Below are 25,995 nucleotides of genomic sequence, written 5' to 3' on the forward strand. Positions count from 1 at the left end.
TTTTCTTCCACACTTTTCCCTTCCACTTAACTTTCTATTAATGTGCGTTGATACAGCACTTTGAGAACATCCAGCTTCTTTTGCAATTACCTTTTGAGGCTTTCCCTCCTTGTGGAGGGTGTCAATGATGGTTTTCTGCACAACTGTCAGGTCAGCAGTCTTCCCCATGATTGTGAATTCAACTGAACCAGACTGAGAGACCATTTAAAGGCTCAGGAACCCTTTGCAGGTGTTTAGCTGATTAGAGTGTGACACTTTGAGCCTACAATACTGAACCTTTTCACAATATTCTAATTTTCTGAGATTCTGAATTTGGGGTTTTCATTAGCTGTAAGCCATAATCATCAAAATTATATCAAATAAAGGCTTGAAATATCTTACTTTGCTTGTAATGAGTCTATATAATATATTAGTTTCACCTTTTAAGTTGAATTACTGAAATTAATGAACTTTTGCACGATATTCTAATTTTTCGAGTTTCACCTGTATATATATGTGTGTGTGTGTGTGTGTGTATATATATATACACACATACACATACACACACACACATATACACATGCACAGTTGAAGTCAGAAGTTTACATACACCTTAGCCAAATACATTTAAACTCAGTTTTTCACAAATCCTGTCATTTAATTGTAGAAAACATTCCTTGTCCTAGGTCAGTTAGGATCACAATTTTATTTTATAAGAATGTGAAATGTCAGAATGATTTATTTCAGATTTTATTTATTTCATCACATTCCCAGTGGGTAAGAAGTTTACATACACTTTGTTAGTATTTGGAGGCATTGCCTTCAAATTGTTTAATTAGGGTCAAACATTTTAGGTAGCCTTCTACAAATTTCTCACAATAAGTTGCTGGAACTTTGGCCCATTCCTCCAGCCAGAACTGTTGTAACTGAGTCAGGTTTGAAGGCCTCCTTGCTCGCACATACTTTTTCAGTTCTGCCCACAAATTTTCTATAGGATTGAGGTCAGAGGTTTGTGATGGCCATTCCAATACCTTGACTTTTTTGTCCTTAAGCCATTTTGCCACAATTTTGGCGGTATGCTTGGGGTTATTGTCAATTTGGAAGACCCATTTGCGACCAAGCTTTAAATTTATGGCTGATGTCTTGAAATGTTGCTCCAATATATCCACATAATTTTCCTTCCTCATGATGCCATCTATTTTGTGAAGTACACCAGTCCTGCAGCAAAGCACCCCCACAACATGATGCTGCTACCCCTATGCTTCAAGGTTGGGATGGAATTCTTCGGCTTGCAAGCCTCACCCTTTTTCCTCCAAACATAACGATGGTCACTATGGCCAAACAGTTACATTTTGTTTCATTAGACCGGAGAATATTTCCCCAAAAAGTAAGATCTTTGACCCCATGTGTACTTGCAACTGTAGTCTGGATTTTTATGGCAGTTTTTGAGCAGTGGCTTCTTCTTTGCTGAGCAGCCTTTCAGCTTATGTTGATATAGGACTCATTTTACTGTGGATATAGATACTTGTCTACCCGTTTCCTCCAGCATCTTCACAAGGTCCTTTGCTGTTGTTCTGGGATTGATTTGCACTTTTTGCATCAAACTACTTTCATCTCTAGGAGACAGAATGAGTCTCCTTCCTAAGTGGTATGATGGCTGTGTGGTCACATGGTGTTTATACTTGGGTACTACTGTTTGTACAGATGAACGTGGTAACCTTCAGGTGTTTGGAAATTGCTCCCAAGGATAAACCAGACTTGTGGAGTTCCAATTTTTTTTTTCTTTTTCTGAGGGTTTTGGCTGATTTCTTTGGATTTTCCCATGATGTCAAGAAAAGGGGAACTGAGTTTGATGGTAGGCCTTAAAATTCATCCACAGGTACACCTTCAATTCAGTACACCTCCAATCAGAAGCTAATTATATATATATATATATATATATATATATATATATATATATATATATATATATATATATATATATATAAATTATATTGTTTAATTATAAAAATATTAATATAAATCATATAAAAAAATGACTACATATTCTGAAAATGTCCCCTTCAATGACCCGTTTATGCACGTATAATATGTAAGTTGCTGATGATTAAGAATTAGAATGTTAAAAAATAAATATTTAACTACAGTATTTACACATTTAATTGATAACTATATATCTTTTTTTAAACATGAAAACAGAGGAAAAAGCAAAACTAAACCTTAGGCCTGACTGTCATCTTACTTGTTCAAAGTCATATTATCCAAAGAAACATTTACTAAAAAAAACGTTTGGGAATGTCTATGTTGATGTCAAACCTTATGAGGGACTGGTCAGTTGTTTATTAGGCTACTTTAGCTCTTCACTTATGGAAACAAAAGGAGATCCAGCTGAATTCCAAAATTGGACAGCGCTTCTGCCCAAGGTCATGGCTGTTTCCCAAAATAACTTCTAGCGGGTGCATCCAAAGTGAAACACTTTGTAGGATGTTATCTTTGGACACAAAGACTGGGTCTTTATTCTTAAAGACATGTCAGAAGCGAGACTAGAGACTTGTTCGAAGCTGGTGGGTCTGAGAATTTGAACCTTTTAATCCAGATAATACTCCTCTTGCTCACAACCCCAGAACAAATAATATCATATCTAAAAATGACTCCCAATTATGTAGGTATTTTAACAGAGCAAACATTTACATTTCATACAACAAATTAAGAGGAAGTGAGGAAAGTAATATCGAGAAGGACCACTAACTGACTGATGTAATAATTCATATATTAACTGGCTGAAAAGACAAACACACACATTGTCAAGCAACTGAAATGGAAGAGTGCTATTAAACCACTTTTATAAGGGAAATGGCATCACAGAACCAGCATATCCTTGCCAACGTCTTGGATGATGTGCCCGATGGGCACTTGGCTCTGAGCCTTGAGGTAGCACTGTTTCTTACACTCAAACAGCTTCTCCAGATCCTTCCACATCTTCATCTGTTTCATATTCGGCTCCTGGTTATCTCGCACCTGCTTCACTTGCTGACGTAGAACCTGTGAGTCCACAGAGACACAATGTCCATCAGCTTTCATTAGACCTTTGAACAACACTCATAATGTTACCTCATCCAATGCTAATTTGAGATAAAAACAATCATTTACATATGTTCAAAGCATGGTTGGCACAAAAAACTGACCCATGAACCATTATCTGAATTTCAAATTCTTGCTGAGTAATTCAATTTGCTGTAGAGTACCAATGATACAGAAAGGTTGACTAGTTGTCAACTGTAGGGCTGGGTAAACTACACATTTTCCAAAGCATCACAATCTATTTAAACTATCTCGATTCTTAAATTCCAAGATAGATCACCGCACATGAGACCAAAATGTCTGTGATGAGCCACTGACTGTTAAAGGTTTCACTAATAATTGAGCAGTATTGTGGCGAAAAATTTTAGCACCAAGACTCTTTCAGTGCCTGTTGAGAGTAGAAGTTTGGTTTGAATAATAAACCCATCCACACGGGTAGATTTTTGCCAATTACTCCAATTTTACATTGCATGTAAACACCTTTACAGGCGTTCTTACAGGCTTCTCCAATGTGCGCACATGTTTTGCACCTGCATCTTCACGGTTTGACGTCAAAAACAGAGAATAACGTGATTATTTCAAATATCAAGTAAATGTAGATATCTTGCTTTGTCAGAAGTTGATTTTTGGGGGTTATCAGTGTATCGGTGTACATGTAAACAGGCTCATTGACTCCACTCTCGTTAATGTGCGCTCAACCAAAAACACTTTTGTGACACTCACTAAACCGTTTTAGCACTTGTTCTACATCTATGATTCCATTCAAGCTGCAAATTTTATTTATGCAAAAAAACATATTATGGCAAAAACAATGTGTGAATAAAGCCGTGTTTCCATCCCCCTGTGTCAAAAAGAACAAAATAGTTACTTAATACTAAAAAGTATTTGCCCCTTCCTGGTTTCTTCTATGTTTGTGTATTTTTCACAACAAATTGTTTTAGATCTTCAAACGTGATAACATAAATGAAAGGCAACCTGAGTAAACACAAAATGCAGTTTTTAAATATATATATATATACATACACACACTTGTGGCCAAACATTTGGAATAATGTACAGATTTTGCACTTATGGAAAGAACTTTGTACTTTTATTCACCAAAATTCAGCTGATCACAATGTATAGTCAGGACATTAAAAACATAAAAAATTATGTTCATTAATTAAATGTTCAGAACTTCTTAAACTACTTCAAAGAGTTCTCATCAAAACATCCTCCACGTGCAGCAATGACAACTTTGTAAATCCTTGGCATTCTAGCTGCCAGTTTGTCCAGATACTCACAAAAGCTTAATAGGGTTAAGACTCTCCAATTATCTGTTGTCCAATGTCTGTGTTTCTTTGCCCACTCTAACCTTTTCTTTTTGTTTTTCTGTTTCAAAAGTCGCTTTTTTTGCAATTTTTCCCATAAGGCCTGCACCCCTGAGACCTCTGTTGTACATGAAACTGGTGTTAAGCAGGTAGAATTCAATGAAGCTGTCAGCTGAGGACATGTGAGGCGTCTATTTCTCAAACTAGAGACTCTGATGTACTTATCCTCTTGTTTAGTCCTACATCTTGATTTCCACATCTCTTTCTGTCCTTGTTAGAGCCAGTTGTCCTTTGTTCTTTGAAGACTGTACTGTACACCTTTGTATGAAATCTTCAGTTTTTTGGCAATTTAAAGCATTGTATAGCCTTCATTCCTCAAAATAATGATTGACTCATGAGTTTCTAGAGAAAGCTGTTTCTTTTTTGCCATTTTTGACCAAATATTGACCTTAAGACATGCCAGTCTATTGCATAGTGTGGCAACCCAAAAACAAACACAAAGACAATGTTAAGCTTCATTTAATGAACCAAATAGCTTTCAACATTGTTTGAAATAATGGCAAGTGATTTTCTAGTACCAAATTAGCAATTTAGCATGATTACTCAAGGATAAAGTGATCAGTTGAATGCCACTTTGGTGCATTAAAGCACCAATTTCCTTCCGAAACAGCTAAATATGTACATTATTCCTAACTTTTGGCCTCCAGTGTACATTGTTTTATTTTCTCCCAATTTGGAATGCCCAATTCCCACTACTTATTAGGACCTCATGGTGGTGCGGTTACTCACCTCAATCTGGGTGGCAGAGGACAAGTCTCAGTTGCCTCTGCTTCTGAGACCGTCAATCCGCACATCTTATCAAGTGGCTTGCTGTGCATGACACCGCAGAGAGTCTCATGCTACTCTCCACGATCCACTTACAACTTACCACGTGCCACATTGAGAGCAAGAACCACTAATCGTGACCACTCCTGGCTGGAGTCACTCAGCACGCCCTAGATTCGAACTCGTGACTCCAGGGGAGGTAGTCAGTGTCAATACTCGCTGAGCTACCCAGGCCTCTGTATATTGTTTTATTGAACAGTTATCCAACACCTATATCACCCATGTGAAAAACTAACTGCCCTCTTAAAATTAATAGCTGGTTGTGCCGCCTTTAGCAGCAACAACTGCAACCAAATGCTTCCGATAACTGGAGATCAATCTTTCAGAAAGCTCCTATGCTTTGGATCATTGTCTTGCTGCATAATCTAGTTGTGCTTGAGCTTCAATTTATGGACAGATGACTGGACATTCTCCTTTAGGATTTTCTGGTAGAGAGCAGAATTCACGTTTCCCTCAATTATTGCAAGTTGCCCTGGCCCTGTAGCAGCAAAGCATCCCTACCCCATCACACTATGCCCCCCCATGCTTGACTGTAGGTATGATGTGCTTTTTGTGGAATTCTGTGTTTGATTCACGCCAGATGTAACAGGAACCCTGTCTTCAACAGTTCCACTTTCGACTCATCAGTCCACAGAACATTCTCCCTAAAGGTCTGAGGATCATCAAGGTTTGTTTTGGCAAAATTCAGACGACACTTAATGTTCATCTGGGTTAGCAGTGGTTTTTGCTTCGCCACTCTTCCATGGATGGCATTATTGGCCAGTGTATTTCTGATAGTAGGGTCATAAACGGTGACCTTTATTGATGTGAGAGTGACCTGCAGTTCCTTGGATGTTGTCCTTGGCTTTATTGTGACTTCCTGGATCAATCATCGCTGTGCTCTTGGAGAAATTTTGGAAGGTCGACCACTTCTGGGAAGGTTCACTACTGTGCCAGGTTTTCTCCATTTGGAGATAATGTCTCTCACTGTGGTTCTTTGGAGTCCCAGAGCTTTGTAACCCTTCCCAGACTGATGTATTTCAAATCACCTTTTTCCTCATAATTTCTGGAATTTCTTTTGACCTTGGCATAGTGTGTTACTGGGTGAGACCTTTTAGCCAAATTCATGCTGCTGAAAGTTTTATTTGGGTGTTGATTTGATTGAACAGGGCTGGCAGTAATAAGGCCTGGGTGTGTCTAATCCAGCTGAACCCCATTATGAATGCAGTTTCATAGATTTAGGGATTTAGTAACTAAGGGGGCAAATACCTTTTCACACAGGCCCAGTTGGTATTGGATAACTATTTTGCTTCAATAAATAACATTATCGTTTAAAAACTGTATTTTGTATTTACTCAGATTGCCTTTGTTTTATGTTGAATTATGATTTTTTTTTAAAGAAATCAGGATGAGGGCATATATTTTTTTTACAGCACTGTATTATTAAAATACTTGCAGTTTAGAACATGCGAAAAAAAAACACTAAAGAACTTGTCTCATGCCTGGGAGCGACAGCACATCACACAGTTCTAGGAGCACTATGTGTGTGCGTTCCTCCATTGTTATGACTTTACCGTGCAGTTTTACAAGATATGTTTCACAAGTGTCAATAAACCTGCTCTTCAGCACAGTTTAAATTTGCATTCAACGTATTTGCTCTGCAAACTTTTTGCAAGCTTTGGATTTTCAGGATACCGTTATTTTAGGATGACTATATTAATTGATATAATAATGTGTCAACATAGAATTTGTCCTTTAAAAAAACTGACCGAAATTATGAAAACTAAGGATTAAAAAAATTTGTCAAATTAATATTTTTGTAATTCAGTTACAAGGTGTCCCCCCTGTATAAATAACAGCTGGGGAAGAATGTATTTCATATCAAAGCAAAATAAATATTATAACTGTAATATACAGGTACACTTATGAATCAAAATCAAATCAAAGTATTGAGAGCTTGAAAAATTGGAATCGAATCAGGAAATCAGTTTCATTTAGTGAGGTTGAATCATTCTGAATGGATTTTTTTTGTTTTTTTTTTTTAGCTTTACTATTTTTAGCCATGGTGCTTTAAAGCTGCCTTTTGAGATGCAACTTCTTGTACAGGAATTTTTTAACTGTTGTTCTATGTACACATGCAGACAAATTTCTTTGGCCGTTGCATTGCATCTCACTCTGTTTTATTAGTGTCTGACGTCCAGTGTTACATTTTTAAGTTGTGTGCCAAGTTAAAATTGTTTTCTGTTCCATTCTGTTGCACACCGTCCAGCTGTTTTTGAACACAAGAATGGAGCTTATGTGAACATCCCCTAACAATCGCGCAATAATTTACTCATCCTCATGTTTTCCCAAACCTGTATGATTTTCTTTGTTTTGTGGAGCACAAAAGGTCACCATTCACTTTCATTGAAGAAAAAAGATGCAATGAAAGTGAATGGTGACAGACTAACATACTGCCTAACATCTCCTTTTAAGCTCCAAGAAAGAATGAAAATCATAAAGGTTTCGAACAACATGGGGGTGAATAAATGACAGAATTTTAATTTTTTAGTGATTTTAAGTTGAATACGAATAGTATTGCACATCCCTTGTGTAGAAAAGTGCCAGATCTGGAATAATTCATAGGTTCAGAATGCCTCTAAAGTTGCAGCAGTAAACAGTTAAAGGGCTGGATTTGCAGTAATGGAGAGCTTTGCATACTGTCATCTCTCCTTGCACAGTGGTGAGAGGGTGGACCACTGGTCCTACATCAATGCAATCATTACACAAGCTTTGTTCTAACACTGGCATGAAGTTGCATGTCAGTGATGGCATGCTTCACATGGTTTGAGAGAATTATTGCTGGGGCCAGGCCCCCACGCTTAACTAACACCAAGTGGACCCCGACAGATGAGACAAAAACAATATGAGTTAACGGCCCAAGAGTCACAGAGGTTTGACATATGGTCAAAGAAGACGGTCTCCTCACCTTGCCTAAGGACTCCTGCTCTGCTGTGTTTGCAATGTACTTTTCTCTGCAAGAAAAAGATATGTAATAATTAAGATTCGGACATCTTTTCATTCCCAACCTGTATAACTGTATTTCTAACATGAAAAAAAAAAAGGGAGACATTTTGAAGAATGTCCTAGCGATTCTATTCCATACAATGAAAACATAGTGACCAAGGGCCTCATTTATAAAATGAACGTACGATCAGATTTCATCCTAAATTCCATGGATTTGATCATACGTCAAAAGTGAAACTGGAGTCAAAATGTTCTTATGCACAAGTCAACTGACAAGATTGTTTTTGTTTTTGTGTGTGCTTATGGTTCAGTGTGCCAGTGCGCGCTGACTTGATTTTACTTCTAATAATGCCGACACTGACTGAGTGAATTTATTAATACATGAGTGAGTACATTTATGTGAACAAGAATACTCTGATACGAGTCAGAATGTGGTCATTTTTAGATTTTGTATGCATGATGAAAATACTTTATTTTGAATATTTGCTGTAACAGAATTTTTATTTATACAGGTCCTTCTCAAAAAATTAGCATATTGTGATAAAGATCATTATTTTCCATAATGTAATGATAACAATGTAAACTTTCATATATTTTAGATTCATTGCACACCAACTGAAATATTTCAGGTCTTTTATTGTTTTAATACTGATGATTTTGGCATACAGCTCATGAAAACCCAAACTTCCTATCTCAAAAAATTAGCATATTTCATCCGACCAATAAAAGAAGTGTTTTTAATACCAAAAAAAGTCAACCTTCAAATAATTATGTTCAGTTATGCACTCAATACTTGGTCGGGAATCCTTTTGCAGAAATGACTGCTTCAATGCGGCGTGGCATGGAGGCAATCAGCCTGTGGCACTGCTGAGGTGTTATGGAGGCCCAGGATGCTTCGATAGCGGCCTTAAGCTCATCCAGAGTGTTGGGTCTTGCGTCTCTCAACTTTCTCTTCACAATATCCCACAGATTCTCTATGGGGTTCAGGTCAGGAGAGTTGGCAGGCCAATTGAGCACAGTAATACCATGGTCAGTAAACCATTTACCAGTGGTTTTGGCACTGTGAGCAGGTGACAGGTCGTGCTGAAAAATGAAATCTTCATCTCCATAAAGCTTTTCAGCAGATGGAAACATGAAGTGCTCCAAAATCTCCTGATAGCTAGCTGCATTGACCCTGCCCTTGATAAAACACAGTGGACCAACACCAGCAGCTGACATGGCACCCCAGACTATCACTGACTGTGGGTACTTGACACTGGTACTTGATGATTAGGTTAATAGCTCGTTTAGAGACCCTTTTCATGATATGCTAATTTTTTGAGATAGGAATTTTGGGTTTTCATGAGCTGTATGCCAAAATCATCAGTATTAAAACAATAAAAGACCTGAAATATTTCAGTTGGTGTGCAATGAATCTAAAATATATGAAAGTTTAATTTTTATCATTACATTATGGAAAATAATGACCTTTATCACAATATGCTAATTTTTTGAGAAGGACCTGTATATATATATCTGCACGCTTTCATAATAAATACATTTTGAAACCTATGAGATAGCAGGCTGGTGTATTATATGGTATGCAGTATGTCAAGCATATATTTGGAGCGTGGAGGAGGAAAGATTATAGTTCACAGCACTTATAACATAGTGTATATAGATAGTTGAAAGCACATATTCTCATATTTAAAACTCGCCAACATTTTTTCATCAATTCATCCTTGTCTGCTGTTGAGGACATAAAAATGAATGATTTGATTAAAATACTAAAATGCAGCATAATCAATGGCAAGAGCGAGTAGAAGAGAGTAGCAGCAAAAGAATGTGCATGTAATTTATACAGAACAAGATTGCCATGTAGACTGTGCATATACTTCATATGTAAAAGAGCATAAACCTCTATTTGAATAATGAGGCAAAAAAGGGAAGCTACACACACTTTTTTAGAAAGCCTTGCTAACTGCACAAGAACATTCCTTGTGAATGAATGAATAAACAACTGAATAACTTGCGCATGCCCTTTAATTTTATTCTGTCTCACCATATAAGGATATTTGTGACTGTTCTGTTGGTTGAGTCTATGCACTAGTTCCCGTGTGCATGATTTTCAGATGAACTGTGATTTTATAAAGTGGGATGCGTTCAGTAACAAATCGTTCCAAGGATAATTTAGGAAATCTTTGTACATTCACATTAAAAATAATTTTACAAACGTCTTTATAAGTGAATGTCCTTTGACATCACATGTTTTGTAAGAGGAACTAAATGCACTCAGTTATGAAATAACAAATTTGTGCATTTGCATTTTCAATTGTGGTGCATGTTGCTGAAGCTTGAGAAGACTTCATAAGATTTGGAATGTGGCGTTTAAGTTATTTGTACTAAATTTATGGTGCTTTTATCATGCTTTTTTTAAGTTTTTGGAGCTTGACAGATCCTGGTCAATGTAAGCTTTTGTTGTTTGGAAAAGAGCAGTGTGAACACTGCCTAACGTCTCATTTTGTGTTCCACAGAAGAGAGAAAATCATACAAGTCTGGAACAACATGAGGATAAATGATGACAAACTTTTAATTTTTAAGTGAACTATTCCTTTAATGTCACATTTTATCTTATATAACAACACTGAAAAAACAGACTTGTGATCACAGCAATTCTTTAGTTCTCCCGTCACTCCTACAATACTTAGGACTGAACCTACAACCTTTGTGTTAGCAGCCCTTTAACCCTAAAGCTCCCACCCACACCTTTAGCACAAATATTGCATTATTTCAAATGTGTGGGCTGCACAGATCAGGACTGGGTGAATAGCTACTTCAAGTATTATTGAAACAAAACAGATGAAAGTCGTGAGCAACATGCAGTTGTGCTGAGAGCTGCAAGCTCATACAAGCCTCTCAGGGATAATTTCTTTGTCAATTATGAAGCATAAATTCATGTACGTTTGAAGTCAGAAATTTACATACACTTAGGTTGAAGTCATTAAAACTAATTTTTTAACCACGCCACAGATTTAACATAAGCAAACTATAGTTTTGGCAGGTTGTTTAGGACCTCTACTTTATGCATGACACAAGAATTTTCCAAATTTTTTTACAGACAGACTGAGTTACTTTTAATTGACTATATCACAATTTCAGTGGGTCAGAAGTTTACATACACTAAATTAACTATGCCTTTAAGCAGCTTGGAAAATTCCAGAACATTTTTATGTCAAGTCTTTAGATGATTAGCCAATTAGCTTCTGATAGCTTCAATTGGAGGTGTGCCTGTGGATATATTATAAGGCCTACCTTCAAATTCAGTGCCTCTTTGACCTCATGGGAAAATCAAAAGAAAAAAACCAAGACCTCAGAAAAAAATTGTGGACCTCCACATGTCTGGTTCATCCATGGGAGTGATTTCCAAATGTCTGAAATTAGCACGTCTATCTATACAAACAATAGTACGCAAGTATAAACACCATAGGACCACACAGTCATCAAACCCCCTAGCGATGAACGTATTTTGGCGTGAAAAGTGCAAATCAATCCCAGAACAACAGCAAAGGGCCTTGTGAAGATGCTGGAGAAAATAGGTAGACAACTATCTATATCCACAGTAAAACAAGTCTTATATCGACATAACCTGGAAGAAGCCACTGCTCCAAAACTGTCATAAAGCCAGACTACAATTTTCAAGTGCAAATGGGGACAAAGATCGTACTTTTTGGAGAAATGTCCTCTGGTATAATGAAACAAATGACCATTGTTATGTTTGGAGGAAAAAGGGTGAGGCTTGCAAGCTGAAGAACACCATAACAACAGTGAAGCATAGGGGTTGCAGCTTCATGTTGTGGGGGTGCTTTGCTGCATGAGGGACTGGTGCACTTCACAAAATAGATGGCATCATGAGGAAATTATGTGTATATATTGAAGCAACATCTCAAGACATCAGCCAGAAAGTTAAAGCTTGGTTGCACATGTCTTCCAAATGGACAAACATACCTCCAAAGTTGTGGCAAAATGGCTTAAGGACTACAAAAGGTACTGGAATGGCCATCACAAAGCCCTGACCTTAATCAGACATAAAATTTGTGGGCAGAACTGAAAAAGCATGTGCGAGCGAGGAGGCCTAAAAACCTGACTCAGTTACAACAGTTCTGTCTGGAGGAATGGGCCAAAATTCCAGCAACTTATTGTGAGAATCTTGTGGAAGGCTACCCAAAATGTTTGACCAAGTTAAACAATTTAAAGGCAATGACACCAAATACTAACAAAGTGTATGTAAACTTCTGACCCACTGGGAATGTGATCAAAGTAATAAAATCTGAAATAAATCATTCTCTCAACAATTATTCTGATATGTCACATTCTTAAAATAAAATTGTGATCCTAACTGACCAAAGACCGGACATTTTTTCTACAATTAAATGTCAGGAATTGTGAAAAACTGAGTTTAAATGTATTTGGCTAAGGTGTATGTAAACTTCTGACCTCAAATGTATTTGTGAATGTCTGTGTGTTTATTTGATCTTTGAGGGTTTGCACTGCAAAAAAAAACAAAAAAAAAAACTTATTTTCCAGTAAAATTATCTGAACATCCTAAAATGACTTCGATTCAGACCAACTTGCTAATGAAACATTTAGACAATTTGTGAACCATTTTCATCTGTTCATTATCTCAAAAGGATCATTCACAGGGGGCCTGAGTAGCTCAGCGAGTATTGATGCTGACTACCACCCCTGGTGTCATGAGTTCAAAGCCAGAGTGTGCTGAGTGACTCCAGCTAGGTCTCCTAAGCAACCAAATTGGCCCGGTTGCTAGGGAGGGTAGAGTCAAATGGGGTAACCTCCTCATGGTCGCTTTGATGTGGTTCTCGCTTTCAGTGGGGCACATGGTGAGTTGTGAGTGGATACCACGAGGAGAATAGCACGAGGCTCCACACGCGCAAGTGTCCATGTTAACGCACTCAACAAGCCACGTGATAAGATGCGCAGATTTACGGTTCGTCTATCACCACCCGGATTGAGGTGAGTCACTACGCCACCACGAGGACTTGGAGCGCATCGGGAATTGGGCATTCCAAATTGGGGAGATAGGGGAAAAAAAAAAAAAAAAGAATGATTCACTCTTTGAACATCACTATGGCTTGTGAGCAAGTTTACTCTACAACAGGAAAACTTATATTCTACTTTAGAAATTTCCATGATTCATTAAATTCCATGACTTTTTATCACAATTTAAAAATTCCCTGATATTTCCCGGTTTTCCATGACTGTGATCTTGAATTAATTATATTTTGTCTTATTTTTTTTTTTATGTTTCAACCATAAACCTAACAAAAAGCCAATGGAGTAAGAAATTATACCTCAATGGATAGTTTTCCCAAAAAAAAAAATAATTATCTACCAGCTGGCTCCCGTTACATATCCATTCACTTGTTTTGTCTAAAAGAGCATAATAAGAAGGTCTGCTAAATAATTTCTTCAGTGTTACATGCAAGAAAGAAAGTAAGAATGGTTTTGGAATGTCATTTTTGTGTAAACAATCTCTTTTCAGATATTTTCTATGAATGCAGGACTTATTATTTTACAAACTTTTGCTTCAAAAATAAATGTACAGATATTTTGTTTTAAGGATGTTTAGACATTTTTACTGGAAAACAAGACAAAAATACAGTGTAGTGCAATTCATATTTTGCAGTGTGAGACAGTGGTTTATAAAGCATGTTTATCCCCAGTTTCTTACCTGAGAGCTGTCCTCCGCACCTGTAAGTCTGTTGACTGACTGATCTTACTCTGATCTGCTGCCCTCTGCATCTGGCTCTCGATGATCTATAAGAGAAAAGCCAGGGTAATTGTCCTAAAAGCATAGAATCAGAAATCTCTGGTATCTGTCTAAGAGGAAGATGTTTTTTTTTTACCTCTCTCATGCAATTAATGTAATGATATCGGCTTTCATCCTGTGTTGTCTTCTCCCTAAATGTCCTCACTTCCTGTATACAGTAAGAGCAGGACATTTAATCACTGTCTAATCATTAAAACATCTTGTGTTTTACCCTATGCTGCTAAGTTATTAGGGATGAACCAGTCCATGTTGACCCATAATACCTGTTCTAGCTTTGATCTGTTGCTCTCCAGTCCAGCGGCACAGGTGTCATACTGAGCCTTTTTTTGCTCATACACTGGAGCCAGCTCCTGTTTTAAGAAACAAAAGAAAAGGGAATGTGATTCTGACAGTAACATTTAGAGCTGATAAGCTGATTGGCTATTTGAAGTTGGAGTTTCTCAGTATGGAAGAAACAAATAAATGGCTTTGTATCTCCAGTATCTCACTGACGTTAAACATTCTCTCACCGCATGCTCCTGTCTCAGACCTCGAAGGTCCTTTATCAGTGGAGAAAGAGCAGACTTCTTCTCTGCTATCATTGAATTCAGCTTCTTTACCTGAAAGAAACACAAAGCTTCTTCATTACAGAAGATCATCAATTAAGAGACAATGAACAAACAACACCTTTTAGCTTTAAAGAACACAATTTAGTTTGTTTTAACTGTGATTCCTTAAGCATGCAGTATATTGTAGTTAGACTCAGCTTTTGCCCAAATAGATTCTACTGACTCAGTGTCTGGTCAAAATGAGAGTACATCTCAATTGGGAGTGAACTGTATTTAGGGAATATCAGAGAAATTGTGCATCTATTATATAATATGTGAACACTATACGAAAAAAGTCTTTAAAATTTGAGCCAGTGCACTCTCCTCCTGCTCACCATTTCAGACATGTCATCCAGCGTTCGTCCCTTCATCTCATCCAGATCGCTCTTGATAGTTGAAACTCTCTCCAGCTCTTCCTGAGTATCGCTGTAGCCCGAGATTCCCCGCTGAGCCTCAAGAGATTGCTGAACACAAGAACACAAACAATTCTTTAATAGAACAAATATTTATTCCACTCACAAATTAAATTAGATTAGGTTCCTAAAAGGCCTCTCGGTTCGATTATTTGCTTGTGGTAAACAATATATGATTCCGCAAATCAATATTTTTGCTGCAAGCTGCATAATTTCAGCACACGAAACAAAACAGGATTTATAATAGAAGAAAAACAAATAAGACTTCTAACATCATAGCTACAATCTTAAAGATTAAATCAAAATTGACCCTGTTTAATTTTATAATATTTTTCACTGGTCATAATGCACACAATTCATAAAGGTATATTACTAGAAAAATTACTTTTCTCTTCTGCAGTCTTAAACAAGGTTGTGTGGGCAGGATAATACAAAATTATATTAAAAAGGCAGTTGTTTTGACATGCTAATTCAGTGCAATTAATTATAGAAAAAATATCATGTTAAAAATTAAGGACCATGGTTAGTAATACTCCTAACTTCGGAGCATTTTATGTTTGAAGTACCACCTGTTTTCAGCAGGGGGCAGTAAACAAAACTCCAGCAGTATAGGCAACGTGCAGCTGGACAGACAACAAACCGCCTCAGTCTTGCTTGACACCAGTGCCAGCACAAGATGAGAAAGCATCTTGCATTCAAAATCAACTGCACAGAGCAAAATGGACACCTCTGGACTTTTGGTTAATGATAGGCTAATGTTCATTAATATGGAAATGAGCAATATATTGCCTTCTAAAGCCACTTTTTGTATTGTCTTAAAAAATCTTTGTATTAAAATGCTTTATTCGTCAGCCACAATTTTATGAATTATATGTATAATATATATTATATTTATAAATTATTTAAATATAGTTATTTTCATTTAGTTAATGGGAAAGTCATGTAAATAAATCCATTCAAAATTAAGCCAATATTATCATAGCCATCCATTAGCGATCCGATCACACCCAGATCAATAAAATCAAGTCTCATAGTATTATTTCCCAATGAATATTCTGTTTTACTCAGAAATACATCACTGATGTTAAATGCATATCGAATGAGGTTTCAAGTTGACTTCACATTTCTTTTTTGTTTGCGATCACAAACCTTTGATTTAACACAAATCTTTATGAATTTGTGCAAGGCCAGTATCGAGTTAAACACTTTCTGCAGGGTCATGCTTGCACTGACAGCCAGGACTCAGTGCCACAAATGCAAAGCATTTTGTTCTCTGGGTACAGAATGGACTTCACAGGTCAAGCTCATCGGAGTGGTCATTTTAGTGGTTTTTATTATAGAGCGAAAATCTGCTGAGCACATTTTATCCTGAGGAGATTATATGACGAATCAAATTCTGATGCCTCAGTACAATTTGGCAAATCTGTGAATTAGTTTGAGACAAATATCAATTGAGCATACTGGATAGTAATTTCTTTAAAAAAATACTATTTTAATTTAATAAACAAAACAGAGTTGGACTGGACAGTGTTGGAAAAGCAGCCAACAAGTGTTTAGCATACATGTGAACTCCTTCAATACGGTTTAAAAAGGCAAAAGTCTAAGAGCAGCAAGCATGGCTAATTTAATGGTTTAACAGCTGTAGTCATTACATAATACCCATACATTCATTTGTGTTCATAGTTTTCATGATTTTACTGTAATTCTACAATGTGGAAAGTCCAAACTTTTGATTCGCAGTGTAAGTTTGATCTGTCCTCATGCAAGATGTGGGGTTATAACTTATTGGCTCAGAAACGTATTTGCCCCCTTCCTGATTTCTTCTATGTTTGTATATTTTTCATACTAAATTGTTTTAGATCTTCAAAAGAGATATAACAAAAAAAAAAAGGCAAACGGAGTAAAAACGAAATACAGTTTTAAAATATTTATATTTTATTGAAGCAAAAAAGTTATCTAACACCTATGTCACCCATGTGAAAAACAAACTGCCCTCTTAAACTTAATAGCTGGTTGTGCCAACTTTAGCAGCAACAACTGCAACCAAATGGTTCCAATAGCTGGAGATCAGTCTTTCGCAACGCTGTGGTGGAAATGTGTCCCACTCTTCTTTGCAGCCGCAAATCAGGACTTTGACTAGGCCACTCCAAAACTTAAATTTAGCTTCTTTTGAGCCATTCAGAGGTGGACTTACTCCTATGCATTGGATCATTGTCTTGCTGTATAATCCAGTTGCACTTGAGCTACAACTCACGGACTGATGACCAGATGTTCTCTTTTAATATTTTCTGGTAGACAGCAAAATGTATGTTTCCCTCAATTATTGCAAGTCACCATGGCAACCACCACCATGCTTGACAGCAGGTATGATGTTCTTTTTGTGGAATTGTGTGTTTGTTTTACGCCAGATGTAACAGGACCCGTCTTCCAAACAGTTCCACTTTCGACTCATCAGTCCACAGAACATTCTCCCTAAAGGTTTGAGGCTCATCAAGTTGTACTTTGGCAAAATTCAGACAAGCCTTAATGTTCTTCTGGTTTAGCAATGGTTTTCGCCTCACCACTCTTCCATGGATGGCATTTTTGGCCAGTGTCTTTCTTATTGTGGAGTCACAAACAATGAACTTTATTGATGCGAGAGAGGTCTGAAGTTCCTTGGATGTTGTCCTTAGCTTTTTTGTGACTTCCTGGATGAATCGTGGCTGTGCTCTTGGCGGAATTTTGGAAGGTCGGCCACTTCTGGGAAGGCTCACTACTGTGCCAAGTTTTCTCCATTTGGAGATAATGGCTCTCACTGTGGTTCTTCGGAGTCCCAGAGCCTTTGAAATAGCTTTGTAACCCTTCCCAGATTTATGTATTTCAATCACCTTTTTCCTAATTATTTCTGGAATTTCTTTTGATCTTGGCATAGTGTGCTACTGGGTGAGACATTTTAGCCAACCTCATGCTGCTAAAAAAGTTATATTTAGTGGTTGATTTGATTAAACATGGCTGGCAGTAATCAGGCCTTGGTGTGTCTAATCCAGCTGAACCCCATTAGTAATGCTGTTTAATAGATTTGGGAATTTAGTAACTAAGGGGGCAAATACTTTTTAACACAGGCCCAGTTGTATTGGATAACATTTTAGCTTCAATAAATAGCATTATCATTTAAAAACTGTATTTTGTGTTTACACAGACTGCCTTAGTTTTATGTTATGAGTATGAGCAATGCACAAAAACAGAAGAAATCTGGATGGGGAAAAATACTTTTTCAAAGCACTGATACTGATGCACTCTGCACATGACATGACATGTGGAGGGTAACAGCCATACTGGCAGGGGTCTGACTGATGCCCAGGCTGCAAGCTTCGTTTGAGTGAATGAGAGCAACAAAAGATCAGGTGCCAAGAGGAGGTGTAGCCCAGGCTCAACCACACAATGGAGGAGGAAAATTGTCCAGCTCCAAAAAAAGGTGTCGGACTCAGACAGGGAGCAAATGTTGTGATCACAAATAGCCCCAGCTCAGCCTTTCACAGGCAGGGAGCGTTCAGAGGTGTGAAGTCATTTCCAGGAAGGTGCCGTAACTTCAACTTTAATGCAATTTGAATAGGCAGAGAGGGGTAAGAGGAAGGTTGATCCTGTACTAATGCATGTAAGGTGGTGGAATGATGTGCTGAAATGACACTAGTTGAAACACTACTGATATAAGCAGAAAAAAGGTGATCTGTGGAGGCTTGCTTGGCAAAGATAATGAGTTGGTCACACATCATAATGTATTGGGTTTACAAAGAAATGGACATGGGTTACACAATCGTGAAATCACAGAGACACACAGGTTTAATATTAGAGGCTATTAGAGACTTGGGAGCAGTGAAGGATGAAGCATCCACAGCTTTTCATTTAATGGAATAGTTCACCCAAAAATTTTAATTTTCTCATTTCTCAATTTACTCACCCCCCTGGTATCCCAGATGTGTGTGACTTTCTTTCTTTTTCAGAACACAAACAAATATTTTTAGATGAGATCTCAGATCTGTAGTTCCATACAATGCCAGTGAATGGTGATCAGACCTATGTTGCTCCAGAAATCACATAAAGGAAACAGAAGTAATCCATAAGACTCCAGTGGTTAAATCCATGTCTTCAAAAGTGATATAATAGGTGTGGGCGAGAAATGAATAAAAATGTACCTCCTTTTTCCCTCTAAATCTCCACTTTCACTTTTACATCTGAAAGTCACATGTGGTGCCTGTTTAGTTTCACTTTCACATCTGAAAGTGAAAGTGGAGATTAGAGTAAAAAAGGACTTAAATAATGTCCTTAAGATATGGATTTAAACACTGGAGTCATATAGATTACTTTTATGTTTCCTTTATGTGATTTTTGGAGCTACAAATTCTGATCACCATCCCCTTGCAATGTTTAGACCTAGAGACCTAAGATATTTTTCTAAAAATATTCATTTGTGTTCTGCTGAAGAAAGAAAGTCTGGGATGGCATGAGGGTGAGTCAATGATGAGAGTTTTCATTTTTGGGTGAACTATCCCATTAAACAAATAAGACCAATTCCCTTTCATACCAATTGTGTACCACACACCAGAGCCCTGTTTTCAAGCAGACTCGGGTGCAGCTCCTTGAATTTAACCAAGTTTAGAAAAACACGTTTACATCAACCTAATAAACCAAACTCTGATGTCTTACTCTGACTCAGGTCTGAAGCTAAAGTTCCAGTGCAAAAACACTAGAGTTTTAATGTGCAAGAATAAAGAATAATGTGGAATTGAGGTGTAGGACTGCGTTGAGGGTCTGTGTATTTACCAGCTGCTGTTGTCCAGCTGTGTGTTGTTCTTTCAGGATCTCTTCAGTCCTCTGGAGAACACCATACTCCATCTTCAGTTCAAACATTTCCTGGCGTTTCTTCTTATACGTGCTGCTCTTGCCACGCAACTTGGCCACATAACGCTTAAACTAAAACAGAACAAAGAGGGAAGAGCCAAAAATCTTAATCAAGAGATAAAAATGCATGAACAGTAAACACTCAGAAAGTACTTGGGAAAAACTCATAGACACTAAATGCTAGGAGTCACAATGCTCATCTGTGATGGAAAATAGTAAAAATACCCAGAAAAACTCATGGATAATTTGAAAAAAAGTAATGCAAATACATTTTTAAGTAATACTTTAAAATCAATTGAAATACTCATAGAAAGTAATAATGAAAAAAATACCCAGAAAAAATTACATCAATAGTAAATACTCAAAAAAACTAATGGACTTCAACTACTAATACCCAGGAAAAACCATGGACAGTAAATACTCAAATACTCAGAAAAGCCTTAAATGCTCAGATTTGGAACTGGTTTCTTTCTTTTTAAAATACCAGAACCGAAAGTCATGAAAATCATATGGTTTCGTTATTTTATGTGTGTTCATGTTTCTTTTTTTGTGTGTGTATGTGAATTAAATTTTTTATGGATTCCTGTATTAAACAAAGAAAAGCAAAAAAATACAAACAGAATCAATATTTAACCCTCACTAATATTAAGGGACTCCAATAGACTCAATGTAAAATCTTTAATTGCTAAAGACGCACCCTTGCATCTCTAGATGCAGACTTGATGTTATTTAGAATCCTAGCCCATACTCCCTCCTCCAATACCAAGTGTAAATCTTTCTCCCATAATCTCTTAAGAGAAGTTGAAGTTCCATCCCCCAGACTCTGAATTAGCAGGGAGTAATACACTGATGCCTCATGACCTTTTAAAAAAGCAGCAATCAACACTCCCAGAGTATCTGCCAATTTAGGGGGATGTAAACTACTCCCAAAAACAGTATAGAGCAGGTGGTGCAGCTGTAAATATTTGAAGAACTGAGATCTGAGAATCCCAAAATGTTGAACCAAATTTTCAAAGGATCTCAACAATCCAATCTCATATAGTTCACAGAGTGTAGTAACACCCCTCCAGATCCACTCTCTCAGGTGGAAGAGACCAATAAGCCAAATGTCTGAGACTGCATGCATATTAATAAAACAAAATCTTGGGTATGCCTAGCCCACCTTTATCAATTGGCCTATGTAATTTATTTAAATGTAATCTGGGAAATTTACCATTCCAAATGAACGACTTCACTATGCTATCAAATTGCTTGAAATAAGACAGGGGGACATCTATAGGGAGAGATTGTAACAGGTAGTTCAATTTAGGAATACAATTAATTTTAATAACATTAACCTTCCCAATCATATATAAATGTAATGAAGCCCACCTGCCCACATCGCTCGAAAACCTTTTTATTAAGGGGTGAAATTGAACTCAGACAAATTTTCTGGGAATAAAATGCCGAAACACTTAATGCCCTGTTTGGGCCACTGAAAGGTGCCTGGCTGAAAAGCCGTTATTGGGCAGTAAGTAGGCTGTCAGTGCCAAAGCTTCAGATTTAGACAGAATTTAATCTGTATCCTGAGAATTTAGAAAAGGCATAGATCTAGTGGGTTTGCAGAAGAACAATAAAATATCATCAGCATAAAGCAATAGCTTATGTGCCATACCTCCCGCCGCCACCCCTGGAAAATCATCTTACCCTCTTATCGGGGCTGCTAATGGTTCCAGGGCAAGACAGAACAATAATGGGGAAAGAGGGCAACCCTGCCGGGTGCCCCTATCCAGAGTAAAATAATCTGAAATGGATCTATTTGTTTGTACCGCTGCTACCGGGTATCTATAAAGTAACTTAATCCATCCAATAAAAGTATTCCTGAACCTGTATATTTCCAAAATCTTAAAAAGATAAAAGCAATCCACAACAGATGAAATGAGGGACTTCTCTATCATTCTAGAATAAATCTTATGGATAGAAGAAACACATGTATTGTCCCTACCAGATGGGTTCAAAAGTCTCCAAATATCTGTAAGACCAAGAATTTTACACATCCTGTGAAGCGTCAATGTTGCTCTAGGAGGCTTGCACACTTTTTCTTCACTATGATCAAGGATTGAGTCCATCAAAAGATTAAAGTCTCCTCCCAATATTATAACATTAAAGGTGTCAGTGACTTGCAACATCACTTCAAGATCTATAAAAAAGCCCTGTTTCCTAGGACAGTCAAGTGAATGTTCAGTGAGTCAGGTCCACTTGGCTGCAAAGTGAGTGCTACGCAATGACTTACTCATTCCCTTGACTTTATAAAGGACAATGCTTGTTGGGGACAAGTAAATATTTTGTGACCATCCTTAGCATCTATTCTCAATCTGGCTGGGAACTTCAGTGTAAAAGCAACCCTTTTTCCCTTTGTCTTTATAGAACAATTATGAAACAGAGTGCATCGAATCTCTTTTAAAATAATTAAAAACGATCAAAGTGCACAGAGCTTGCCATTCACACGTTCGACCCACGCATGGCGTCACATGACTCCCTGTGGTAATGTTTCTTGAACGTGCATTTTTCCACAGATGCATATTAAAATGATCTTAACTATATTTCCTGCTGGGCTATTCAGTGGCAATGATGCCCTCTACTGAATCTTCTGTGCAAAGCACACAGATCGTGAACAATGTAGTCCGATTCATTTGAGCCTGTTCTTTTGAATCTATAGCATGACCAGTGTAGTGCAGTTCTCAAATGAATCAAAAAGTCAGTTTGATTCTAAAGCACATTTTTGTTTTTATAGATTTTTTATTGAATCTATAGTTACAGTAGGACCAATTATTGAATGGCATTTTTGCCCTTAAAAAGTCTTTGAAATGTCATTAAAAAGTTTGTGTAAACACAACTTTTGCAAGAATTATATTACATTTATCTCTAATTTGTTATATCTGATCTGTTGAAATCTGAAATTATCTCATCATTTGGAAGACTGCTGAGGGCAGTAAATGAAATGAAAATTGCTTTATTATTTCCAAATATTTCTTCCTCAAACGTAAGAGTCTTTAATGGAACCGTTAATACGTTGGAATCATTAAGAGGAATCAAAATCAGTACCGGAATCATTCAATTCCTCATGAATTCCATCCCTATTCATGGACAGTAAATACTCAAAAACAAAAACTCACTAACAGTAAGTGTTACTAAGAAATGTATATTAAGAGAGTACAACTCTCCTAGACAACTCATGTACAATAAATACTCAAGACACTGAAAAGGAACTCCAACACCATAAAAGATGGCCAAAAGAATCTGCTGTGCTATGAGACAAAGAGAGATTGGATATTGCAGAAGAGATAAACACAGATAACAGATACAATGAATGAGTATATACCACCAATCAAAGCAAACAGAGCACAGCCGCTGTCTCCCACAGGAAAATAGTACCACATTAGGTGTGTGTGCATGTACAAAGTTATGGGGTGCAATCAGACAAAGTCAGGGGAACATTTTAGCCATTGGCCATTTTTGAAAGATAGCTTTGAGAAATGAGGGTGTGTGAAGAAGGGGTAAACCAGGGTGCTGCTGGGACATCTCTGTGCATTGCAACTAAAGAAACCTGAGCTTGCAGGCATGTGGCCAGAGTGACAAAAAACATCTTCATCTGGCAGCTCGCTCCATGGCTCAGGCTATTCTTCTGTTGGTACTGCCAAAGGCTTTAAATGTTGAGAGGCACCAGAGAGCAAACTCAGAAACTACACAATGTGCTGTATGTCGCTTGGGGCATGCAGAGATTGTGTGTGAGAGTTTATGCTTTGTGTATTTTGGGACAGAAGGTCAGACAAGGTTGGAGGGTTTGCGAGGGGGGTCAGCAATAATTCAGTGTTGTTCTCTTGAGTTCTCAAACAGTCAAGTAGTAACAAATGAGCATTGTGGTAGGGGTGGAGGGCGGGCTGGGCTGGGTCATGATGCTACACACCCAGCCCCTTATCAGGCTATTCAAGCCTCTGAGAGGGATAAAGGCCAACCGGAGATGACGGTGCGAGAGAGAGAGAGAGAGAGAGAGAGAGAGAGAGAGAGAGAGAGAGAGAGATAGATAGATTTACGGGCAGCTGCCTGACACCTGTGTGTGTTTGTGTCTTTTGGTTCAGTTCTTCATTAAACTATTATTTATATTGACAAGCCGGTTCTCGCCTCTGCCATCCACCAAAAACACAGCAGGGCGTTCCGTCTGCCAGGGGCCGGAGGACTGCCTCCGATCCGCCCGGGGAGACATGGCTTAGAGGGTGGAGGAGTGGCCGAGGACCAAGCTACGGCGTATCAGAGAACCGGCGAGTAAGGTTTTTTTTTCTCCTCTCTCTCTCCCACTGCCGCTCAGTGTTGGCCTTTCCCTTTTTTTTACATTTTACTGTGTTTTTTGGGTGGCACTTCACTGTTACAGTGAGTACCCGCTGTTTTTAATTATTATTGTTTTTCTCTCCTCCGTACCCTCCAAGATTCAGGAAGGTGGGTATGACCTGCCGGCAGACACTCCACTGAGGAAAACAAAGTGGCCTCACCCAGAGAAAACACAGGGACCTGGGTTTAATTCATTTGGGTCACAGATGAGTCTAAATTTGTGTCCCACTGCTCCAAAATCCTCTCTTCCCAACAGGTTCCAACTTGCATAATGTGCAACAAGTTGACCATTTACATTTATGCATTAGGGAGAGGCTATTTTCCCCCAAGCAATGCAGTCACAGTACATTCTACCAGGATGTGTTCCCTGGAAATCAAACCAATGACCCTTACATTGTAAGCACAATGCTCTACCACTTGAGCTACAGTAGACCATACATGGGTATTATTGTGCATCTCAGCAGCACAGACGTGCACATCCCTGTCACATCTAGACATACACACACACACACACACTCTCGCTATAGTTTCAGCTATCCATCACTTGGCTGTTTACGTTCACAGTTGGATGGCCATGGCCAGAAATTAGCATTATCGCAGGGAGGCAGATAAAAATCGCAGGATGTCCAGGATGGGAAAAGGAAAGGGCTATTTTAAACAGGGTGCCGCTCTATCTGCTTGGCCTGCCAATATTTCTGCACCAGGGCGGGCTGAGAATGAAACATCTGCAGAGTGCAGACCGACAGCAAAGAAGGACAAGACAGCTCACAGGTCTCAGACACAGACCTGCTCATCATAAACAGTAACTGTGGGATATATCCTGGTTAAAACTGTAAAAGGCTGCTGCTTTCGAACTAGATTGTAAAAAATTTACAAAATGCAATATGATGTCACAGATTAAGTGCTGATGAAATGAGTCCCTGATATTTGCATAAACAGAGACACGTTTGTTAATCATACATAATCATGATAAGATTAACTTTTTAGAGCGAGACCACATTCAAACTCACATTTCAAAATAAATAATATTAATGGAAGCATATTTTACATCTTTTTTCCCTCTGAAGCCGATTTAAAATGTTAGCAGGCACAAAAACATATAGTTTTACATGACCGGTATACACTGATCAGCCACAACATTAAAACCACCTGCCAAATATTGTAAAGGTCCCACCCAAACAGCGCAAACCTGCAATGCAGAATAGCATTTCCAACTGCAGAACTGCTGCTCACTGGATGTTTTTTGTTTTTGGCACCATTCGTAGTAAATTCTAGAGACTGTTGTTTGAGAAAATCCCAGGAGATCAGCAGTTACAGAAATACTCAAACCAGCCCTTCTCGCACCAACAATCATGCCACAGTCCAAATCACTGAGATCACATTTTTTACCCATTCTGATGGTGGATGTGACATTAACTGAAGCTCCTGACCCACATCTGCATGATTTTACGCACTGCACTGCTGCCACATGATTGGCTGATGATCTCCTGGGATTTTCACACACAACAGTCTCTAGAATTTACTCAGAATGGTGACAAAAAACAAAAACACACAGTGAGTGGGAGTTCTGCATATGGAAATACCTTGTTGATGAGAGAGGTCAACAGAGAATAGCCAGACTGACAAAGTCTACAGTAACTCTGTACAATTATGTTGAGGCTGGTGCTTTTTTGGCTGCAGAGGGG

The 25,995-nt window shown here is 38.0% G+C and overlaps 1 protein-coding gene across 2 annotated transcripts in view; it reads right to left on the reverse strand.

The window, feature by feature from the left end:
* Positions 1 to 2,027: 2,027 nt before the first annotated feature.
* LOC127631290 (intraflagellar transport protein 81 homolog) overlaps positions 2,028 to 25,995 on the reverse strand; it is a 32,916-nt gene continuing 8,948 nt past the window's right edge. Inside the window, exons 11-18 of one of the 2 annotated variants that reach the window (XM_052109370.1) lie at positions 19,868 to 20,017; positions 14,990 to 15,118; positions 14,577 to 14,666; positions 14,331 to 14,417; positions 14,144 to 14,215; positions 13,969 to 14,054; positions 8,203 to 8,248; positions 2,028 to 3,021 (exon numbers count right to left, since the gene is read on the reverse strand). In XM_052109370.1, coding sequence (XP_051965330.1) covers positions 2,839 to 3,021; positions 8,203 to 8,248; positions 13,969 to 14,054; positions 14,144 to 14,215; positions 14,331 to 14,417; positions 14,577 to 14,666; positions 14,990 to 15,118; positions 19,868 to 20,017 — 843 coding nt within the window. In that variant the 3' untranslated portion in view covers positions 2,028 to 2,838. Of the gene's footprint in view, positions 3,022 to 8,202; positions 8,249 to 10,844; positions 13,276 to 13,968; positions 14,055 to 14,143; positions 14,216 to 14,330; positions 14,418 to 14,576; positions 14,667 to 14,989; positions 15,119 to 19,867; positions 20,018 to 25,995 lie in introns of those variants that run through there. The other variant, XM_052109371.1, reaches the window with a different exon arrangement.

Source organism: Xyrauchen texanus, chromosome 37, assembly GCF_025860055.1.
Source record: "Xyrauchen texanus isolate HMW12.3.18 chromosome 37, RBS_HiC_50CHRs, whole genome shotgun sequence".
NCBI classification, from domain to species: domain Eukaryota; kingdom Metazoa; phylum Chordata; class Actinopteri; order Cypriniformes; family Catostomidae; genus Xyrauchen; species Xyrauchen texanus.